The following is an 18,365-nucleotide window of genomic DNA, read 5'->3' on the forward strand; positions in this document are numbered from 1 at the left end:
CTGATCCTCATAATGTACATACATACTTTTCACCTCACCTCTCCCATATTTCCCAATACCAAAAATGTCTTTCTTTCTGATTTTGTAATTTTTCTTCCCTTATTTAGTTTTGAATTGGCTATAGAAATAACTGCCTTGATCTGGTTGCTGAACATTCTTCTTTGTTTAAATTTGGTCTGCTGGTCCTTGATTGAGAAACTTCCCATGTCTTTGATTCCAAGGAAAAAAAAGATTTAACCATCAGGTTCTCACAAAGACCTTGTATATATCTGACTCACCACATGTTAAAGACTACAAATTATCTAAGAAACCAGACCACTGTAAGACATTAATTTCTTTCATTCTATACCTGAATCTTTCTTTTCTTCAAAAAACTGAGAATTCAGAATATATATTCAGTCCGTGCAAACATGGTATTGAGTATTGATGTAGTTCAAGTGGATTTGAGTCTGAAAACTGATTCCTTTTTTAAGTGATCAGAATTTTCATATAATATTAAAGGAGGGAGAAGACTGTTATTGGCTTATCTAGGAAACCATATTTTTTAAGAATAAATAGGCTAAAGAACTATCTGATGACATTTTCAGGACAATTAGGATCAACTGCATCTTTAATAACTTTTATTTAAAAAAAAAAAAAAAATGAGAGCGAGAAGGTGGGGCAGAATAATCTCAGTTACTTCATGAAATGGGTTACTCCAAGGCTATGGACCCAGATTTCAATATGAACAGATTAATGTACCTTCCATTATCATACCATAGCCACCTCAGAAAGTACTTTCTTTTCTTATTGATATTTACAGTGATGGCATGCACATTCTCATATGCTAGTACAATGTTCTAAGTGTTCCTGGTGCTATACTGTGTAAACACAGAATAATAAATTTCTTGTTCTCTGCTTCATGTAAGCATGCTATACAGAGAAACCTATTCTGTCTTATCAACATAGTGACTGTAGTGTTTATGATATAGTACCTTAGTAATGAGCCGCTCACCTCTACGACACGTCTTTCTTTCAGACTAGATGATCATGATAGTCCCTTCTGGCCTGAAAGACTTAGTCTGTGTCTTTCTCTTTCAGCTCTTTTAACTTCTCATAGTAGGAAACAGTTAATAGAATGCCTTTTCTTGATATGCCTTTATTGAAACTTTCATGGTTTAACAATATATATATTTTGTTAGAGGCCATGTTGGGATGAAAGTGGAGCCTTCTTTCCTATATGCAAGTCCTCCATGCGTTTTGTAGATGTCTTTGAGGTTCCATTCCCAGTTTGCCTCCCATGACCCCTTCTGCTGTACTAGAAGACCTTCTTCATTCTTACCAGGTTTTCAACTTGCTATATGAAACTTCCTGCAGATGTATTTCCCAGTATAGCTGTTTCTCAGATTGGCTTTGCATCGATATGAATTTAGGGCTTGATCCTGTGGTGTGGTGATCAGTGAGAATATTTGCAAAAGGACTTCAACAGGATTGAAGGCAGTGGTGAGCATGCCATAGAGCAGCAGTTCTCAAACTGTAGATCGAGACCCCAAACTGGGTCCGGACCTCTTTTTAATGTTAGACTTGCTGGGGCTCGGGGGGCCAAAGCCTGAGCCCTGCCGCCTGGGGCCAACTTCAGTGCTGGATGGCGTGGCTTGGGTTACAGGCCCCCCACATGGGGCTGAAGCCCAGGGGCTTTGACTTTGTCTCCTCCCCACAGGGCGGCAGGGCTCAGGCTTCAGTCCCCCCACCCAGCATCGTGTAGTAATTTTTCTTGTTAGAAGGGGGTCAGGGTGCAATGAAGTTTGAGAATCCCTGCCATAGAGCGTGCTCTCTCCTGTCAATGTCCTACGTTCCTGGATCTGCTGATTTTTTTTGTTACACTCTGGGTAGCGTATTAACCATTTGGCAAAAGCTTTCATCTGTTTAGCAAAAGGAAACATTTGTTTTAAACTTGCTACACTGAAAAAAAGGATTCAAATTAGTGCACTGATTTGTCATTCCATACATGTTCAAAATAACTCCAACTTACATGCCAAAGGGGCAGAAGAATGAAATGTAGCAGAAAAAGATATCTAACTTGAGGGTGGAATTTAATTTTCCCTGCTGGTGACCCACCCTTTTTGCCCCCTTTTTGGTTTGTGCAAGTTACCCTCATTGGATTCCAAATCAATCCTATTTAAACTTTCATCACTTATATCTGTCTCATGACAAGTTTATATCACCACTTTTCACTGTTGAATTTTGTCCAGAGACTTCCATGGTAAATGAATCTGTTTACATCCACTCAGAATTTGACTCACTGCTTTTAAATGTGTGTAGTAGCAACCAAATCAGGCTGCTAAAATTGAAATTTGGTTTAAAAACAGAAATCAAGCACATGAAATACCTGTGACAAGCCAGATATGAAGATAATTCTAGTTGCTCAAACACTGAAAGATTGGTTTCAAGAAAACAAAGTGAGGAAAATGCAACATACAGAAAAAGTGGTATAGAAAGGTGAGATGTTGATAATTTGACCATATTCAATTTTAATGTATATTTCAAAAAGATGTTCTCCTTTTAAGGCATTAGCTCATACTTTCTAGTTCAGTCTTTTATAAGGAACATACTGTAAGCTATAGTATATAGTATGAATGTACTGATCTGTTTAGAAACTTGAGAGGAAAAGAAAACAGCAGTAATTCAGGTCCTTTTTTTTTTTTCAGCAAAATTAACCATGACAGCTGTTTGCTAAAACTATAATTAATGTTCTTTTAATTTTGGTAAACTCAAATGCCTGGAATAACTACAGTGGTGTGTATGAGTGTGAATGTGCATAGACAGGCTTAAACATACCTTTTTTTCAATAAGATGTAATATTTTCAAAAGGACCCATTACAAATCTAATACTTTTTAGTGAGTTGCTACTTTTCAGATATTATGTATAATTTTTAATGTTTGTTTATTTTAAAATTGTCTGCATTGCCTAATAAAGGCCTGTGCTTAACACAGAACAAGAAAGACAACTTACTTTTATTTTAAAGAAAAGTATTAAAAGCCATTTTTACATCAATAACGTCATTCTCTTGGCTGCATTCATTACGGGGCGTGTTGCTGGACGCATTTAGCTACTCCATACAAACTCTTCATTGTTAAGGAAAACTGATGTGTACAGACAGCCGGATCGTAGGGAAACATAGTGCTGGAAAGAATGGCATTAGCTTTGACAAACTATATGTAGCAGTATTTTTTTTTTCCGAACTGCTGATTCTTCCCCATCAAACATGTTTTATCAGAGGCTTTGCCTATAGAAGAACCATTTTATCAAAGGACCATATAGGACTCCTTTCAATTGTCTGTGAATAGAATTACTTTCCAGGTAATCAGAATCTTAGCAATGGAATGCAATATTAGGTGTAGGGTGAGAGTGGAGCATTCTGAACCAGAAAATAGCAATTAATTAATTAATTAGTCCCACAAAGAGAAGGTACTATTATATTAGAATAGTAAGAAGATGAGCTTTTGATTTTGCATTAAGGACATATGAGGGAGACTTGAATTGGAAAATGTGTATGTTCTTTAGAGCCAATTCAATGAAATAAAAAATGTTGAGGCTTCTACATTTGTGGACTCTCATGCCAGACCAAGGAAACTGTGAAAAAACATCTTCTTTGGATTTGGAGTAGGTTTTACATGATGTTGAACCTTAGATTATAGTTTTTCTTGACTCCCGCTCTTTATAGTGTCAGACAACTGATTTTTAAACTTAAAGGAATTAGAAAAAATATTGAAAACACAAAGGATTTAAACTTAATTTACATAGTAATTCAAGCTTTTTTTTAATAAGATGGCTCGATTAGTTGTATTTAACTAAATTAGTTGTGTGAAGCTCTCATTAGCAAACCTATTGGATTTCATGCCTCCTCTGTCCAAAATGCTCTCTTTTATGATGGTACCATATATAATTCTGCAAGATCCCTGTGTTGAGCCACTGTCCTTCGGGCCAAGGAGGACTGAATTTCTGGGAACCCTTTGAGTCTGCAGTACACATTCTTAACTAACCAGAGCATTTCATTGAGAGCTACATCAGGCACTTCTTCCTCCCAAAGACATTGCGTGTTGCCGCTGCAGCACTGAACAATCCAGGGATCCAGAGACTGACTTATCAGTGGATCTCATTTGTAAGGAACTTTTTCTCTCGTGGTACTTGTGTGGGCCCCATCATTGTGGTATCTTAGTGCTTCATAAACATTAATGAATTTTATCCTCATACCACCTAGCCTAGTGGTATAGGGACAAAGGGATTTTCTTACTATCTTGGGCTTGGAGATGACTCAGATGACAAGATATTTGAATGCAGCCATCAGCCTGATGGAGACTGCCAGAACTGCTGAGAGCCTCTTGCCCTCTGATGGGTATATTCGGAAAGGTTCTGTTTGATATGGGGAACAGAGTGAGAGTTAAGGAAGAAACTGTGTGTGTGTGTGTGTGTGTAAAATAGAAAAAATCCTGAAGTTGTGGGTGTTTTATATTGGACTAACCTACAGGAAAGCACTTGAGAATCACAGGCTTTTTCTTTGGCCTAAGGAAGGAGAGCAAGTTGGGATTGCAGATATAGTAGTGTTGTTTATTCATATCTTCTGAGACAAAAAATAAATCACAGGTCAGTGGGCGGGAATCCAGTATAGGAAAATGCAGAAAGTCTAGTGCAGGTATCACACCGTGTTTGTCAACTTAATCTGACCAAAATCTAGGAGCCAGTCCCAGAATGATGTTATATTTTTGTTTTTAAAACTAAATTGTCTACTGAGATTCATGAATTATAATTGTTTACAACTCTGTCCTTATTCATATAGGCTGTATTTTTAATAGTGTGAATAATTAAAGGTGCCATCATTGTCCCATTTCAGACACCTGGACCATTTAGTTTTGTACTAAAACTCTAACATTTATGCAACTGGCTGTCAAAAATGTGGATGAGCCAAATCACCTCTAGTTTTAAACAAAAGAAAAATGTAGCAAAAGAACGTATTTGTTTGACTTGGTTCCTGTGACAAAACAGAAACATTGGGAGAGAGACTAAGTCTCATAAGATAGCACTAAGTTATTTTTGTGGGTTTGAAATTACATTGCATCATTTTTGTGTTTGTTTCTTCCCCCCCCCAGGAAATTCCACTTACTTGGATGACCATGGACCACCCCCACGCAAGGTGAGCTCCTTCCATCCTTACCAGTTGCTTTCCTGTTGTATATTTGGGCCAAATTGTACTCTGTTCCTCCCTAGTAAATGTGGAGTAACTCCACTGAGTTTTACATTGGTGTAGCTGAAAGCTCAATTTGGCCCTCTTGCCCCCCCTCTTTTTTAGAAAGCATTTTCCTCTCTCAGGCTTTTGTAGATAGCTTGCACAGAAATATGTTTAACTTGGGTAAAACTGGTTCATTGAAGTCAGTGGGAACGGGATTTCAAACCTGTTCTTTCCTGGTGCCAACATGACGCAGTTTGTCAATACATACAATAGAATGCTCAGTGGTCCTCTATTCTGGAACAATATTATCACTTGGTCGCTTTAGGAAATGTCATCAAATTGTTACAGTTGTCATTGTTCTTGTGAAGTATTTGCTCACAAATGCAACAGCCAAACAGGGCTAAACTATTGTTTCTAACCCCTCAAACTAAATCTCTTCCTCTTAGTTTCCCTTTTTAACAGCAAGTATTTCAACAGGTATAGTACTTCTAAAACCTTAAAAAACAAATGCAGAATACATGAACTCAGTGAAATTGGGGTCTGTGTTTAAAAAAAAATAAAAAAATCTGAGAGTAAATATTAAGAATGCAGCACTGGCTTATGCTGAGGACAGTGTACTCTTAAAAGGAAATGTTTATCAAGATAAACATTAATATTTCTTGATTTTTAAATGAGACTAAGTGTCTTCAATGTAAACTTAAGTTGACCTACATTAGGTTGACTTACAGCCAGTGCAGGGTCATATCCACACTGGCCTTCTTCAGTAGGTGGTGTGCGTCCTCACTAGGAGCGCTTCCGCTGATTTAAGAGTGACAGGCACATGCAGCCCCCCACTGGGAACAGGGTAGCCACACCAGGCTTCTTAGCTCCCCGCTCCTCACCGGGAGCCTGGCTCGGCTCCGAGCACTGCAGCTGACCAGACTCTGGGCACAGAGTTTCCCCCCAGGTGCAGCCATGCTCTCAGTTGGGAACAGGGAGCTGAGAGTCCAGGTGGCTGCCCCATTCCCAGTGGGGAGTGGAGAAGCCCAGTGCAGCTGTTCCCTCCCTGGTGGGGGGTGCTGAGAAGCCCAGTGCAGATGCGCCATTCCTGGAAGGGAACTGAGAGTCTGGGCAACAACCTGGTCAGAGTGGGGAGCCAGGATCCCGGGGTGGAGCATGCCTCCCTGTGGGAAACCTGGGTGGCAGCCCCGCGGAGGAACCAGGAGACAGCTTTCTTGTTAATTTCACAGCTCCCTCAGAGCTGTGAAATTGACAATGACAACCAATAGATGTAAGTACGCAGTGTCTGCAGGGGGCACTATGTCACCCTAACTACACCGATATAAGCCTTTTGCCTCTCGTGGAGGTGGAGTTATAATGTCAGTGTAGTAGGGCACTTATATCGGCAGGAGCAAGGCTGTAGCATGTACGCTAACATAATTAGGTCAAGGTAAGCTGCCTTACGTTGGCCTAACGCATTAGTGTAGACCAGGCTTCAGTATTTGTGCTGCTAGTGTCAGATAGTAGAAGAGTGGTAGGTGGCAAATTGGTAGATGGCAAATTGGTAGATTATAACGTAAAAAAATTTAAAATTAGCTGTGTTTTATCAACTAGTAAATATAATATGGAATACACGAGACATAATTAATATTATTGCATTTTAGCATTAGATTGTGACTCTACATATATGGGAATAAACCAAACTGATAGATGCACCCTTAATTCTGGAATAACTGTGTCCACACTAGGCAATTTTACCTCTTTAACTGTATCATTTTCTAACTCAATGTAGTTATAGTTGTACAAAATATCTGTAGGCCAGCCCCCAAATCACTGCCTTCATTGATGAGGGATGTGAAAATGGCCTGCATGCTGGCAGCAACTGCCAGAACCATTGGGCAAGCATAATGTTTCCAGGAATGCATGTGGTGGGGGTGTCAAGTACACTTCTGTACGGGGTTAGGTAAGTGTAGTATGCCGGTCCAACTCTTCTGGCCGGTGAACTGTGTGGCACTGTAGCCTTGCCCCTGGCTGTGCTCTTTATCACCTACTGAGTTGTGGGCACTGCTTTCCGAGCATTTCAAGAATGCAAGGACAAAGATTATGTCTGGCCTCTGCAAGAAGAAAAGTGGTGACAGGCTTTCTGTGCATCCAGGTACAAGCTAGCCATTAATATATATGATTCTCTGAAACCTAATTTGGTGTTACCTTAGCTCTGAGACTTTCCAGAAAAGACCCATAATAAGACCATTATAATGACATTGTTTTTGCTGCTTTATAAATAAATACAGTGAGTTTTCTTAGAAAGGAAGGAGTAATCCTGCCATGCTATTAATTTTACCATGTTAATTTTATTTTCTTAGGCATAGTATAATATGGTGATGTATTTATATCCTGGTAATGTAAATGTTTCCTTTGCAAGGTTATGTACTGTGCAAATGATATACACTGACAAGATAAACATTTTTAAAAGGTTTCCTTTCCCAAATTATTTCTCATTTTTCTCTGTTACTTGTAACAGAGATAATAAAAAAAGGAAAGGGGCGGGGGAGAAATCACATGATATACTGGCATTTTATAAATAGCAGATTGGCTTTGGCTGTGGATATGTTTTAATATGAAGCTTTGCCAGGTGAACTCATTTCAATGGGAGTTAGGTACTTAGGGGCTTTTGAAAATTTCACTAGGTACCTATCTGCATCTTTGAGCACCCGAAAACCTGTAAAAATCTGGTCCTAAATCACTTAGGTGCTTTTGAAAATTTTATCCTTAATCTCTCAAAATACAACAATACTTCCTTTTTAAACATCACACTCCCTCTCCCAACCCCTAAGCTATATTTTTTTGTCTAATTGCACCTGAAGAGCACAAGTATCCTTATGGGTTTCCTGCATGAGTAGTTATGAAGGTAGATCATTATAGTCCTAGCACAGATAATAAAATAAACTTAAGTAAACTCTCCACTTATAACTGTTAGGGTAAAAAGATAAAGCTAAATACTGGTTTTTGTCTTGAAAAATTGTAGTTTCCTGCTGAGGGTCTCGGTGGACCACTTAATGATCTTTCCAAATGTTGTTTGTACCGTTAACTAACTATTGTAAAGTGCTTTGGATAAAAGCACTATATAAAAAAAATTAATAAAAGTTTTTTGTTCTACAAATAAAAGCACACAACTCAAATTTTAATATCACTAGTCTTACCTTTCTAATGTGATGGATGTGCCCTCCCTCCCCGGCCGCGGCAAACCCCAGGCTGGGGCTGGGAAGGAGGGGGGTCTCTCCCTCTCTCCCCTGCTGCAGCAGCCACAGAGCTGGGGCTGGGAAGGAGTGGGGGGGTCTCTCCCCCCATGTCCCAAATTGCCCCCACCTCCTCTTCTCACCCCACTGCATCCTCCCAGTTACCCCCTATTCTCCCCAAGGCCACCACCTCACCTTACATGTGCATCTTCTCCAGGGTCCAGGCACCTAATTAGTGGAGCCATACCTGCATGGCTCCACTAATTAGGTGGGCGGCCCTTCGTTCTCTCATGTGTGGCCGCCCAGGTGCACACCTTAGAGGGAACTATCCGCGGACCACCTGAATGGGGCTCGCGGACCACTGGTGGTCCACGGACCACAGTTTGAGAACCTCTGGTCTAAAGAATTGCTTTAGAGATGGCCTCCAGTATAAAGTACTCTGTGCTTGAAAAAGTAAAAACAATTCTTATTCCAGACCCATATTTTTCATGTTTGATTTAGCACTCAGAAATGCCTTCTCAGGCCAATAAGGAAAGGACTGTAATCTAGATTAAGATAAGATTTTTTTTTTTAACCTTGAAAACTTTTTTCTGATTTGCATGCCAAATTTAGCATTTTGTTCCTCTTATTTCAGGAGTTTTGCATTACACAAGAAAAGGGCTGTGGGGCATGTGCCATAATGCACAGTAGCAACAGTTCAGATTTATCAATGCCAGACAATTTCGTAGTACAGTCTGAAAAATTTACCTTAGTTCTCTTGTTTTAAAGATTCCTGGCTAATCTGCAATTTCTTTCAGAGCTTCCCAGTGCCTTACTATCTTTAGTATATTCACTTAGTACAGTGTGGTGTCTATCCCTTTTTTTTTTCTTCTTTATTTCACTCCTCTTCCAGCCGGCAGATAAAGTTTCAAACTTCTGATGGCAAATAGTGTAGTCTGAAGTGTGTCCCGTGCTTCACTAATATCTGTGGTACTCATAAAATCAAATCCATGTCCTGTTGATGTCATCATGCTTAGTCTTTGGGCTGCCCAATGTGAACTAGATGTTTTGAGCAGCCTGAACATGCTCAGATTTGAATTGAGTGCTTGTGCAACTAATCAAAGTTCTGGGCATTTTGTCCAACCAGCCTCAGTTCTGGGTGTTTAAAAAACAGTACAGCAGGGCAATAGAGTGTAGTCTTATGTAAGTGCTAATTATCTTACATTTTGAAGTACTTGCCTAATTGCCTCTTTAAAAACATTTGGAGGGCATAGGTTGGGATATAAACATCTTGATTGTCCCAACAGCAGCACATTTGTAGCCCTCACTTATTTTTCAGTTCACTCCTGTTTGTCTAAACGTTAGCAAAGCTGACATTTAGATATTATGTAGATACTTCATAGTATCAGAGGGGTAGCCATGTTAGTCTGGATCTGTAAAAAGCAACAGAGAGTCCTGTGGCACCTTTAAGACTAACAGATGTATTGGAGCAGAAGCTTTCGTGGGTGAATACCCACTTCAAAGTGGGTATTCACCCGCTCCAATACATCTGTTAGTTTTAAAGGTGCCACAGGACTCTCTATACTTCATAGTATTTGTTTAGGGCCAGATTGTTCCCTCAGATCCATAAGTTCTATTGATTTTGTAGCATTGCATGATTGGTAGGTGTATATGTTATTTACCCTCCTTTGAAGCATCAGCTATTGCCATCTGCTTGAGGCAAGAAACTACATGCACCCTGATTCTCATTCAGGCAGCTTCTGTGTTTTTATCTAAAGCTAAATATTAGGCTGTTGTAAATTATGTAGTGATAGATGAATGATTCCAAGGGGAATGACGTACATAAATTGGTAGATAGGATTTGGCCCTTAAATCCATTGTTTAAAATATCAGTGTAAATAATTTTTTAACAGGGCTTCTTATTTTACTACACCTGTCAGCATGCACTTTTTTTAATGTGCATAATGCATAGTTGTAGAAGCCCTTGGCTGTCACATGCAGTCCTGGAATTCACTTATCCTGAAGTTGTATTTTTGACTTGTTTAATTCATCTGTGATCAGTCTACTGGGTGCTACTATGGGAAGCTCTGCAATGTTTTTATAACATCTGTGATATTAATCAGTGAGAATTACAGTGTGCTCTAAATGTAACAAAAACATGAAAAGGGCATTTTGGAGATTTAAAAAGTAAGTTTTAGAATCAAGTTGATTCTAATTTTATACATCTGCTTAAAAAGCCCCTTAAAAATTAAGTGTTTGTGCATTTTAACTAATGAACAATGATCAGCTGCCCAGGACTGATGTAAATAATGCCTAATAACCACAGTCTTTAATTTATGATTGTGAAAAGTAACTGTGGCCCAATTTGCAATCAATTTAGAGGTTGTGCAGAGAACCTTCTTATATTTTGGCATTCAGCATGGCTAGGTACCAAATAAGAATATTTTGAAATAGTACTGATTTTTTTTTCCCATGTGAAGAATTGAAAATAGCACTTTCAGAAAAGGACAAGTTTTTGGAATGAGAAATACCCAGTGTGTGGCTCATAGATTTTAGTAGATGAGGGCAGCTCTCAGTCATACTTCAAAATGGGTCAATAGCAGCAGCTTTCCCAAACATAAACAAAGAAAGTGAGCTGTGCTCACTGCTGCACCTACCAAGACGCTATTGCTCTGGTGTTCTGAGTATACTTTGGCAGTATACTGATGGCAGAAAGAGCAAAAAGCAGATTTAAAGTTGGCTTAAGTGGCCAGCTAAGGATTTACTGGACATAGAGGAATCCTCCAGTGACACAACGCTGGTGTAGCTAGCCTATGCTATCCTCCTTCTCAGTCCTCAGTGTAAAGGACTTGGACAGAGCCATGCAGCATTCCAGCCATCCCCAGGTGTCAGAACAGACCCTTAGGTGCTGTTGCAGCTAATCATAACTTAAAGCAGCCTTAAAGTTGCTCTAAATTGCTCTTGGGGACTGAACCACCCCCTCGTTGGCCCTAGGATCACGAGGTATAAAGATGACATACAGCCAGCCAACTCGTCTTCACCATCTTTGGGTCCTCTGAGCACAGTTTCAGCCAAAACCAAGAACTAGATCCTACTACTTTAACAGTAAAAATTAACCCTTCAAATAAAGTCCCTAGAATTCCTAGATTTCTCTGATTGCTTCAAGTTTTCAGGCAGGTGTAATTACAAAAAAAAAATTATGTTCTGGAGTAAACTTTATTTATCTTTCCCATGTAAAATGGAGCCCAAGTAGTATCTGTGGATGAAATGATAAAAAAAATTCTGTGCAGTTGGTGCAAATTAGTGACAGTAATAGACAAAAATAAATTGATGTGTTCCATGTGTGAATGTTCAGCAAACAAAAACGAAAGTAAATGTATTTTATTCCAGTCTTCGAACTGACTGTTTTCTCAGCTCTACTGTGCCTTTTTCCCCAGTACAATTGAGGAGGAGAAACTGACACTTGGGGACAAATATCACAGTCCTTACTCTAGCAAATCTACCATTGAGGTTAATGAGAGCTTTGCCTGTATAAGAATCATAGAATCATAGAATATCAGGGTTGGAAGGGACCTCAGGAGGTCATCTAGTCCAACCCCCTGCTCAAAGCAGGACCAATTCCCAACTAAATCATCCCAGCCAGGGCTTTGTCAAGCCGGGCCTTAAAAACCTCCAAGGAAGGAGATTCCACCACCTCCCTAGGTAACGCATTCCAGTGCTTCACCACCCTCCTAGTGAAATAGTGTTTCCTAATATCCAACCCAGACCTCCCCCACTGCAACTTGAGACCATTGCTCCTTGTTCTGTCATCTGCCACCACTGAGAACAGCCGAGCTCCATCCTCTTTGGAACCCCCCTTCAGGTAGTTGAAAGCAGCTATCAAATCCCCCCTCATTCTTCTCTTCTGGAGACTAAACAAGCCCAGTTCCCTCAGCCTTTCCTCATAAGTCATGTGCTCCAGACCCCTAATCATTTTTGTTGCCCTCCGCTGGACTCTTTCCAATTTTTCCACATCCTTGTAGTGTGGGGCCCAAAACTGGACACAGTACTCCAGATGAGGCCTCACCAATGTCGAATAAAGGGGAACGATCATGTTCCTCGATCTGCTGGCAATGCCCCTACTTATACAGCCCAAAATGCCGTTAGCCTTCTTGGCAACAAGAGCACACTGTTGACTCATATCCAGCTTCTCGTTCACTGTGACCCCTAGGTCCTTTTCTGCAGAACTGCTACCTAGCCATTCGGTCCCTAGTCTGTAGCAGTGCATAGGATTCTTCCGTCCTAAGTGCAGGACTCTGCACTTGTCCTTGTTGAACCTCATCAGGTTGTTTTTGGCCCAATCCTCTAATTTGTCTAGGTCCCTCTGTATCCGATCCCTACCCTCCAGTGTATCTACCATGCCTCCCAGTTTAGTGTCATCTGCAAACTTGCTGAGAGTGCAGTCCACACCATCCTCCAGATCATTAATAAAGATATTAAACAAAACCGGCCCCAGGACCGACCCTTGGGGCACTCCGCTTGAAACCGGCTGCCAACTAGACATGGAGCCATTGATCATACCCGTTGAGCCCGACGATCTAGCCAGCTTTCTATCCACCTTACAGTCCATTCATGCAGCCCATACTTCTTTAACTTGGCGGCAAGAATACTCTGGGTAAGAGCTGCAGGATACAGTCCTTAGCTTCTGCAGCTGATATATACATGAATAAAGAAGCTGTGCTGTAGGCACTTGATGACAGATAAAATCTATTGAAGTGGGTCTCTTTTTGGACAAACTTCCCATGGGATCCCTGTCATGGATCTGATGTTATTGGCAGCAGCTCAGGTATCAGCAAAGCCCTGTGCTTAGCACTTGTGTGACAGTACTTCAAAGCATAAAGTGAATACAGAAATGAGTGTGGGTCAGGATTAGGTCAAGAAGAGAACAAGCAAAGCACATACCAATACACAAGCTGAATCTGAACGGAATTTTACTAGTACAGTAATTGAGTTGAAGCCATTACAAAGATATTGGGGCTTTGGAGCCAGTTACTAAAGAAATACAAATGTCTTACATAAGAACGGGCATACAGATGCTCCCCGGGTTACACAAACCCGATTTACGGAAATCCGGACTTATGGAGAAAGTTCCGTAAGTTCCATAAGCTTGCTTTCCCCCCCCCCCATAATTGTTGGAGATACGTTCCCGACTTATGCAAAATTCAACTTACGCAAGCCGTTCCGTAACGTAACGCTTGCGTAAGTCGGGGAGCTTCTGTACTGGGTCAGACCTAAGGTCTGTCTAGCTCAGTATCCTGGCCAATGCCAGGTGCCCCAGAGGGAATGAACAGAACAGTTAATCCTCAAGTGATCCATCCCCTGTCTTGGTACCATCATCCTAGGTCTCACCCACTGCTAGCAACATGGTACAGTTGTGATAACAAATACGGGCTGTATTATTTTTACTGCTTTTGGCCATAGACAGGGCCACAGTTAAGTCTTAAATAAAATTGGTTGTATACTGTATGAGTCCATTGTCTTCTCTAGTTGTCAAGCAGAATTTTCTTTAAGGCAGTCTGTCTAAAAGATCATGTCATCATTCTAGGTATACATTTTCCTTTTCATTTCAGAGTGAGTGTGTGTGTGTGTGTGTGTGTGTCAGCAGCACCCACGATTTTGTTTAAGTCCCATATATTTTATCTTCTCTTTACCTGTTAGGTTTTGGTCTGGCTCCCCATTTATTGTAGTATCTTGGACTTATTTCATGTTTAAACTCTAGTTTTTGACAGCTAAAATGTTGTGTACAGACTATCCTTTTTGCCAAAAGAGAGCTGCCTGTGGGTTTTTCCCCTGACTCCCTGAACATCCACTTAACCAAATGTAGTTTACAGCAGGGGTCTCAAACACGCGGCCCGCGGAGCTCTTCCCTGTGGCCTGTGGAGCTCCCCACGCCCCCCCCCCCCCCCCGTTACTTCCTGTCGCCGCCAAACTCCCCTCACCCCCGCCCCCCCCCGAGTTATTTTCTGAGCCTGTTAAGCTCCCCAATGTTTGCGGCACCTGCCACCCCCCAACTCCCTGTCCTGAGCCCCCGCCACACCCTGCACCCCAACCCCCTGCTGCACCCCAACTCCCTGCCCTGAGCCCCCTGCCGCACCCTGCACCCCAGCCCCCTGCCGCACCCCGCACCCCTCCTGCACCCCACACCCCAATTCCCTGCCCTGAGCCCCCGCTGCTCACCTCCTGCACCTCAACTCCCTACCCTGAGCCCACATCACACCCCGCACCCCTCCTGCACCCTAACCCCCTGTCTGGAGCCCCTGCCACATCCCACACCCCGACCCCCTGCCGCACCCCGCACCCCTCCTGTACCCCACACCCCAATTCCCTGCCCTGAGCCCCCGCCATACCCTACACACCTCCTGCACCTCAACTCCCTGCCCTGAGCCCCCATCACACCCCGCACCCCTCCTGCACCGCCTGGGGGCAGAGAGGGGGCAGAGTTGGGGTGAGGACTTTGGGGAAGGGGTTGGTATGGGGGCAGGGAAGAGGTGGGGCAGGGGCGGTGCCTCATGGAAGGGGTGGAGTGGGGGCGGGGCCGGGGGCAGCAAGGGGTGGGTGTCAGTGATGCGGCCCTCGGGCCAATGCACTCGTACTCATGTGGCCCTCGTGGTCATTTGAGTTTGAGACCCCTGGTTTACAGCTACAGTTGTGGTCTTTTGGAGAGTTTTATTTCTGGGGTTTTTGTATGAGCAATATCTTTACTGGAGGGTTTTTGTTTGTTTGTTTGTTTGTTTTAAGAAACATTTTTGCCATTATAATGCTGTTCAGTCTGAGTGATTAATTTGTTACTGGTAAAGTGCCAGGTATAAAGATAAATCACATACTTGTTTATCAAGAATTTTAAAAGCAGGAATAGTAGCAGATGTGTGTTTGATAGAATAGCTAAACAGAGCATTCCAATTCCAAAACAAGTGGTGCGTATTATTAAAAGCAAATGATCCTACTGTGTGCGGAAGTCTAGGTTAAACATGGAGAAACAGCCAATAAAAGAAAAGAAAGCAGCAGCAAGAAATTCTATTCCTTTTGCTATTTTTGTTGGCTTTTTTTATTTCAGAGATAACAATGTGGTGCCTGTTTGTACAGAGAGGTGCTTATGAAAGCAAAATACATTGTGGAAGTTTTCAAAAATGGAGCTTGTCAACATTTAGAAACATTGTAATATGTAAATAACTCGCAGTGATGTTTACTTGACTCAGTGGCTACTAAAAAAGCAAATACAGTGAATATCACTTTAACGTATTAAACCAGAAGAATTAAAACAGAGTCCATGCAACAAAGGCAAAAATACAAATACTGTATTAATGGATTAAATGATCTTTAATTGAATTGAATGGGTAGCTCTAATGGAGTGTGAAATATTGGTGTTACATAGTCATATTTGCCTGCCCAATTTAAGAGATGACCCTCATTGACACTTGAATATTTAATATGGTAGCTACAGATTCTGGGCATCGTGTTGTCAAGCAGCTGATATTTATATTATCATCTATCTATGTCCTTACATGATGCCCATCCTGATAGTGCCTGAGTGTCTTGCAAACATTAATGAAGTTATCCTCGCAACACCCCATAATGTGAGAAAGTATTATAATCCCACTGTTTTTGATGGAGAACTGAAACATAGTGGCTTGCCGAAGGTTGTACAGAGAGTCTGTTAACAGCCTGAAACTGAAACCAGATCTCCTGAATTTCAATCCAGTGCCTTAACACAAAACCATCCTTCACATTTTAAAGTACTGGTGTGCACCTAGGAGACTATAAACATTAGCTTGTGAGGTTTGATAAGTAGTAGATTGAATAGCTGAAAGTGCTGTATGTTAGAAAAAGGGTGCAAAAGTTGATTTGTAATCTGAATCCTCCCAAAAGGTTTTGACTTAAAATATCTGAATTAACTGCTGAAACCCAGAATCATAGTTTCTGGGATATTTTGTGCTATTTACATACACTTGTACAAGAGTCTCTTAAATTATCTTTTTTTTACCCATAAATTACAGTATTTCAAGAAAAAAAACTCATAATTCTGGATGATATTCCACCACCATATATAAATGAGACAGAGTCCTATGGTAATTTTATCTGTTGAAAGATAGAGTACTGTAATACTTGTGAGTGCACTGCTGGGGAGAAACCTCACAAGCTCATTTTTATAGTCACTCAGGTGCAACCATATGTCTGTCAATCTACCATTTTATCCAAAGATAAATAAGTGACCCTGGACGAACTGTAGTGTGGGTAGTCTGAAAGTCTGAATTGAATACTGGAGAATTATGTTCTGTTAGTTGCGCTTTTATTTATTTTGTTTGTTTTTTTGTAGATAGAGTCTTCTAGACAGGAAATTATTTTATTACGTTCTTCCCTGAAATAGTGAAGATGAAGGATTGGCACTTTTCTGCATGCATCCCGATTAACACGCAATACAGAATATCACTGTATTGGTAATTGAATGATAGGGGTGAGGAAAAGTACAAAAAGACTTCTAAATTAAAACCAGACAACTGCCATCAGTAGATAAATCTTTGGGCAATAATGCATATACTGACATACCGCAGGAGACTCGAACAATAGTTAACTCTTCTTTACTAACTCTGACTCTTGGTCTACACTGGGGGGAGGGGAGGAAATCGATCTAAGATACACAACTTCAGCTACAATATCGTAGCTGAAGTCGACGTATCTTAGATCGACTTAGAATCACTTACTTCGCGTCCTCGCAGCGCGGGATCGACGGCTGCCGCTCCCCTGTCAACTTTGCTTCCGCCTCTCGCCGAGCTGGAGTTCAGCAGTCGACGGGAGAGCGATCGGGGATAGATTTATTGTATCTACACTACACACGATAAATCGATCCCCGATAGATCGATCGCTACCCGCCGATCTGGCGGGTAGTGTAGACATACCCTGAGAAATTACTGCCTTTGGAACAGAGAGGCTTATCCATAGGAGAATTTTGCAATAGGACACTCAGTTTCTGTGCGTGAGAACATCAGTAGCCCCAATGTAGACAATTTGATTTCTGATGTGAAAGATTTCACAGATGCTTATTAAATATTTTTATATTTTTGCTCAAAAGACTTCATATTTATTATTTGTTCTGATAGTATGAACAGACCCAATCTGGATTGTGTCCCCACTGTGCAAATATATAGTTAGAGATGGTCCATTCCTGGAAGAGTTTGTGTAACAAGTAATACATTAAACTCTCCAATAGCATATTGTGTTTCATACAGAAGTATCATTACATTTATCAAAGGCTGTTATGAAACATTTACACTTTCTTTGTTACATTGCTTACTGTATCTAAATAATTATCCAAAATATCACATCCTCATTGTTAAAGCTTGACAGCTCTATACATCAGTGAACCTTAAGGTGTAACTCGTACATGATATAATTAGTCTATTCCTGTTCACCTGCTAAGATGTCTTGCACATATTCAAAGTTGTGGAAATGTGTTTTTCAGATTATTTTTTGCTGTTGCAGACCTCCCCAGCATGTCCCTTTTTCCTCTGCTGTTTCTTCTTAAATCATCCATCAATAGTAATAAAATATGACAATGTATGGCTGTATCCAGTAAGGGATTAAATTACAGTATCAGATTCAACAGCGTGAGTAATACATAACTTCACAAAATGCCATGTAAAAACAAAAAATACAATAAAGCAGAACCACCTTGATTATCCAAATGTCAGAGGACACTAAAGCTAATTGAGGCCCATTCTGTATAAACTTAACTTTGTAGAGAATCATTTATCCTGGAGGATGTTTGTGGTATAGGGGTAGCAGCTGCCTGAGAGAGCTTGGCTGGGGAGGAGGCGGCTTTTGCTCTCTGCCTGGTTCAACTTCCGGGGACCCTGGCACCCGAGCCCAGGCAGAGAGCAGATGTCACCTCCCCAGCCAGGCTCTCTCAGGCGGCAGCCATGCAGGGCTG

At 41.1% G+C, this 18,365-nt stretch overlaps 1 protein-coding gene across 1 annotated transcript in view; it reads left to right on the forward strand.

The window, feature by feature from the left end:
* UST (uronyl 2-sulfotransferase) overlaps positions 1-18,365 on the forward strand; it is a 288,989-nt gene that overhangs the window by 103,154 nt on the left and 167,470 nt on the right. The window contains exon 2 of the mRNA XM_065401894.1: positions 5,128-5,171. Within this exon, the coding sequence (XP_065257966.1) occupies positions 5,128-5,171 (44 nt within the window). The remainder of the gene's footprint in view (positions 1-5,127; positions 5,172-18,365) is intronic.

Source organism: Emys orbicularis, chromosome 3, assembly GCF_028017835.1.
Source record: "Emys orbicularis isolate rEmyOrb1 chromosome 3, rEmyOrb1.hap1, whole genome shotgun sequence".
Lineage (NCBI taxonomy): Eukaryota > Metazoa > Chordata > Testudines > Emydidae > Emys > Emys orbicularis.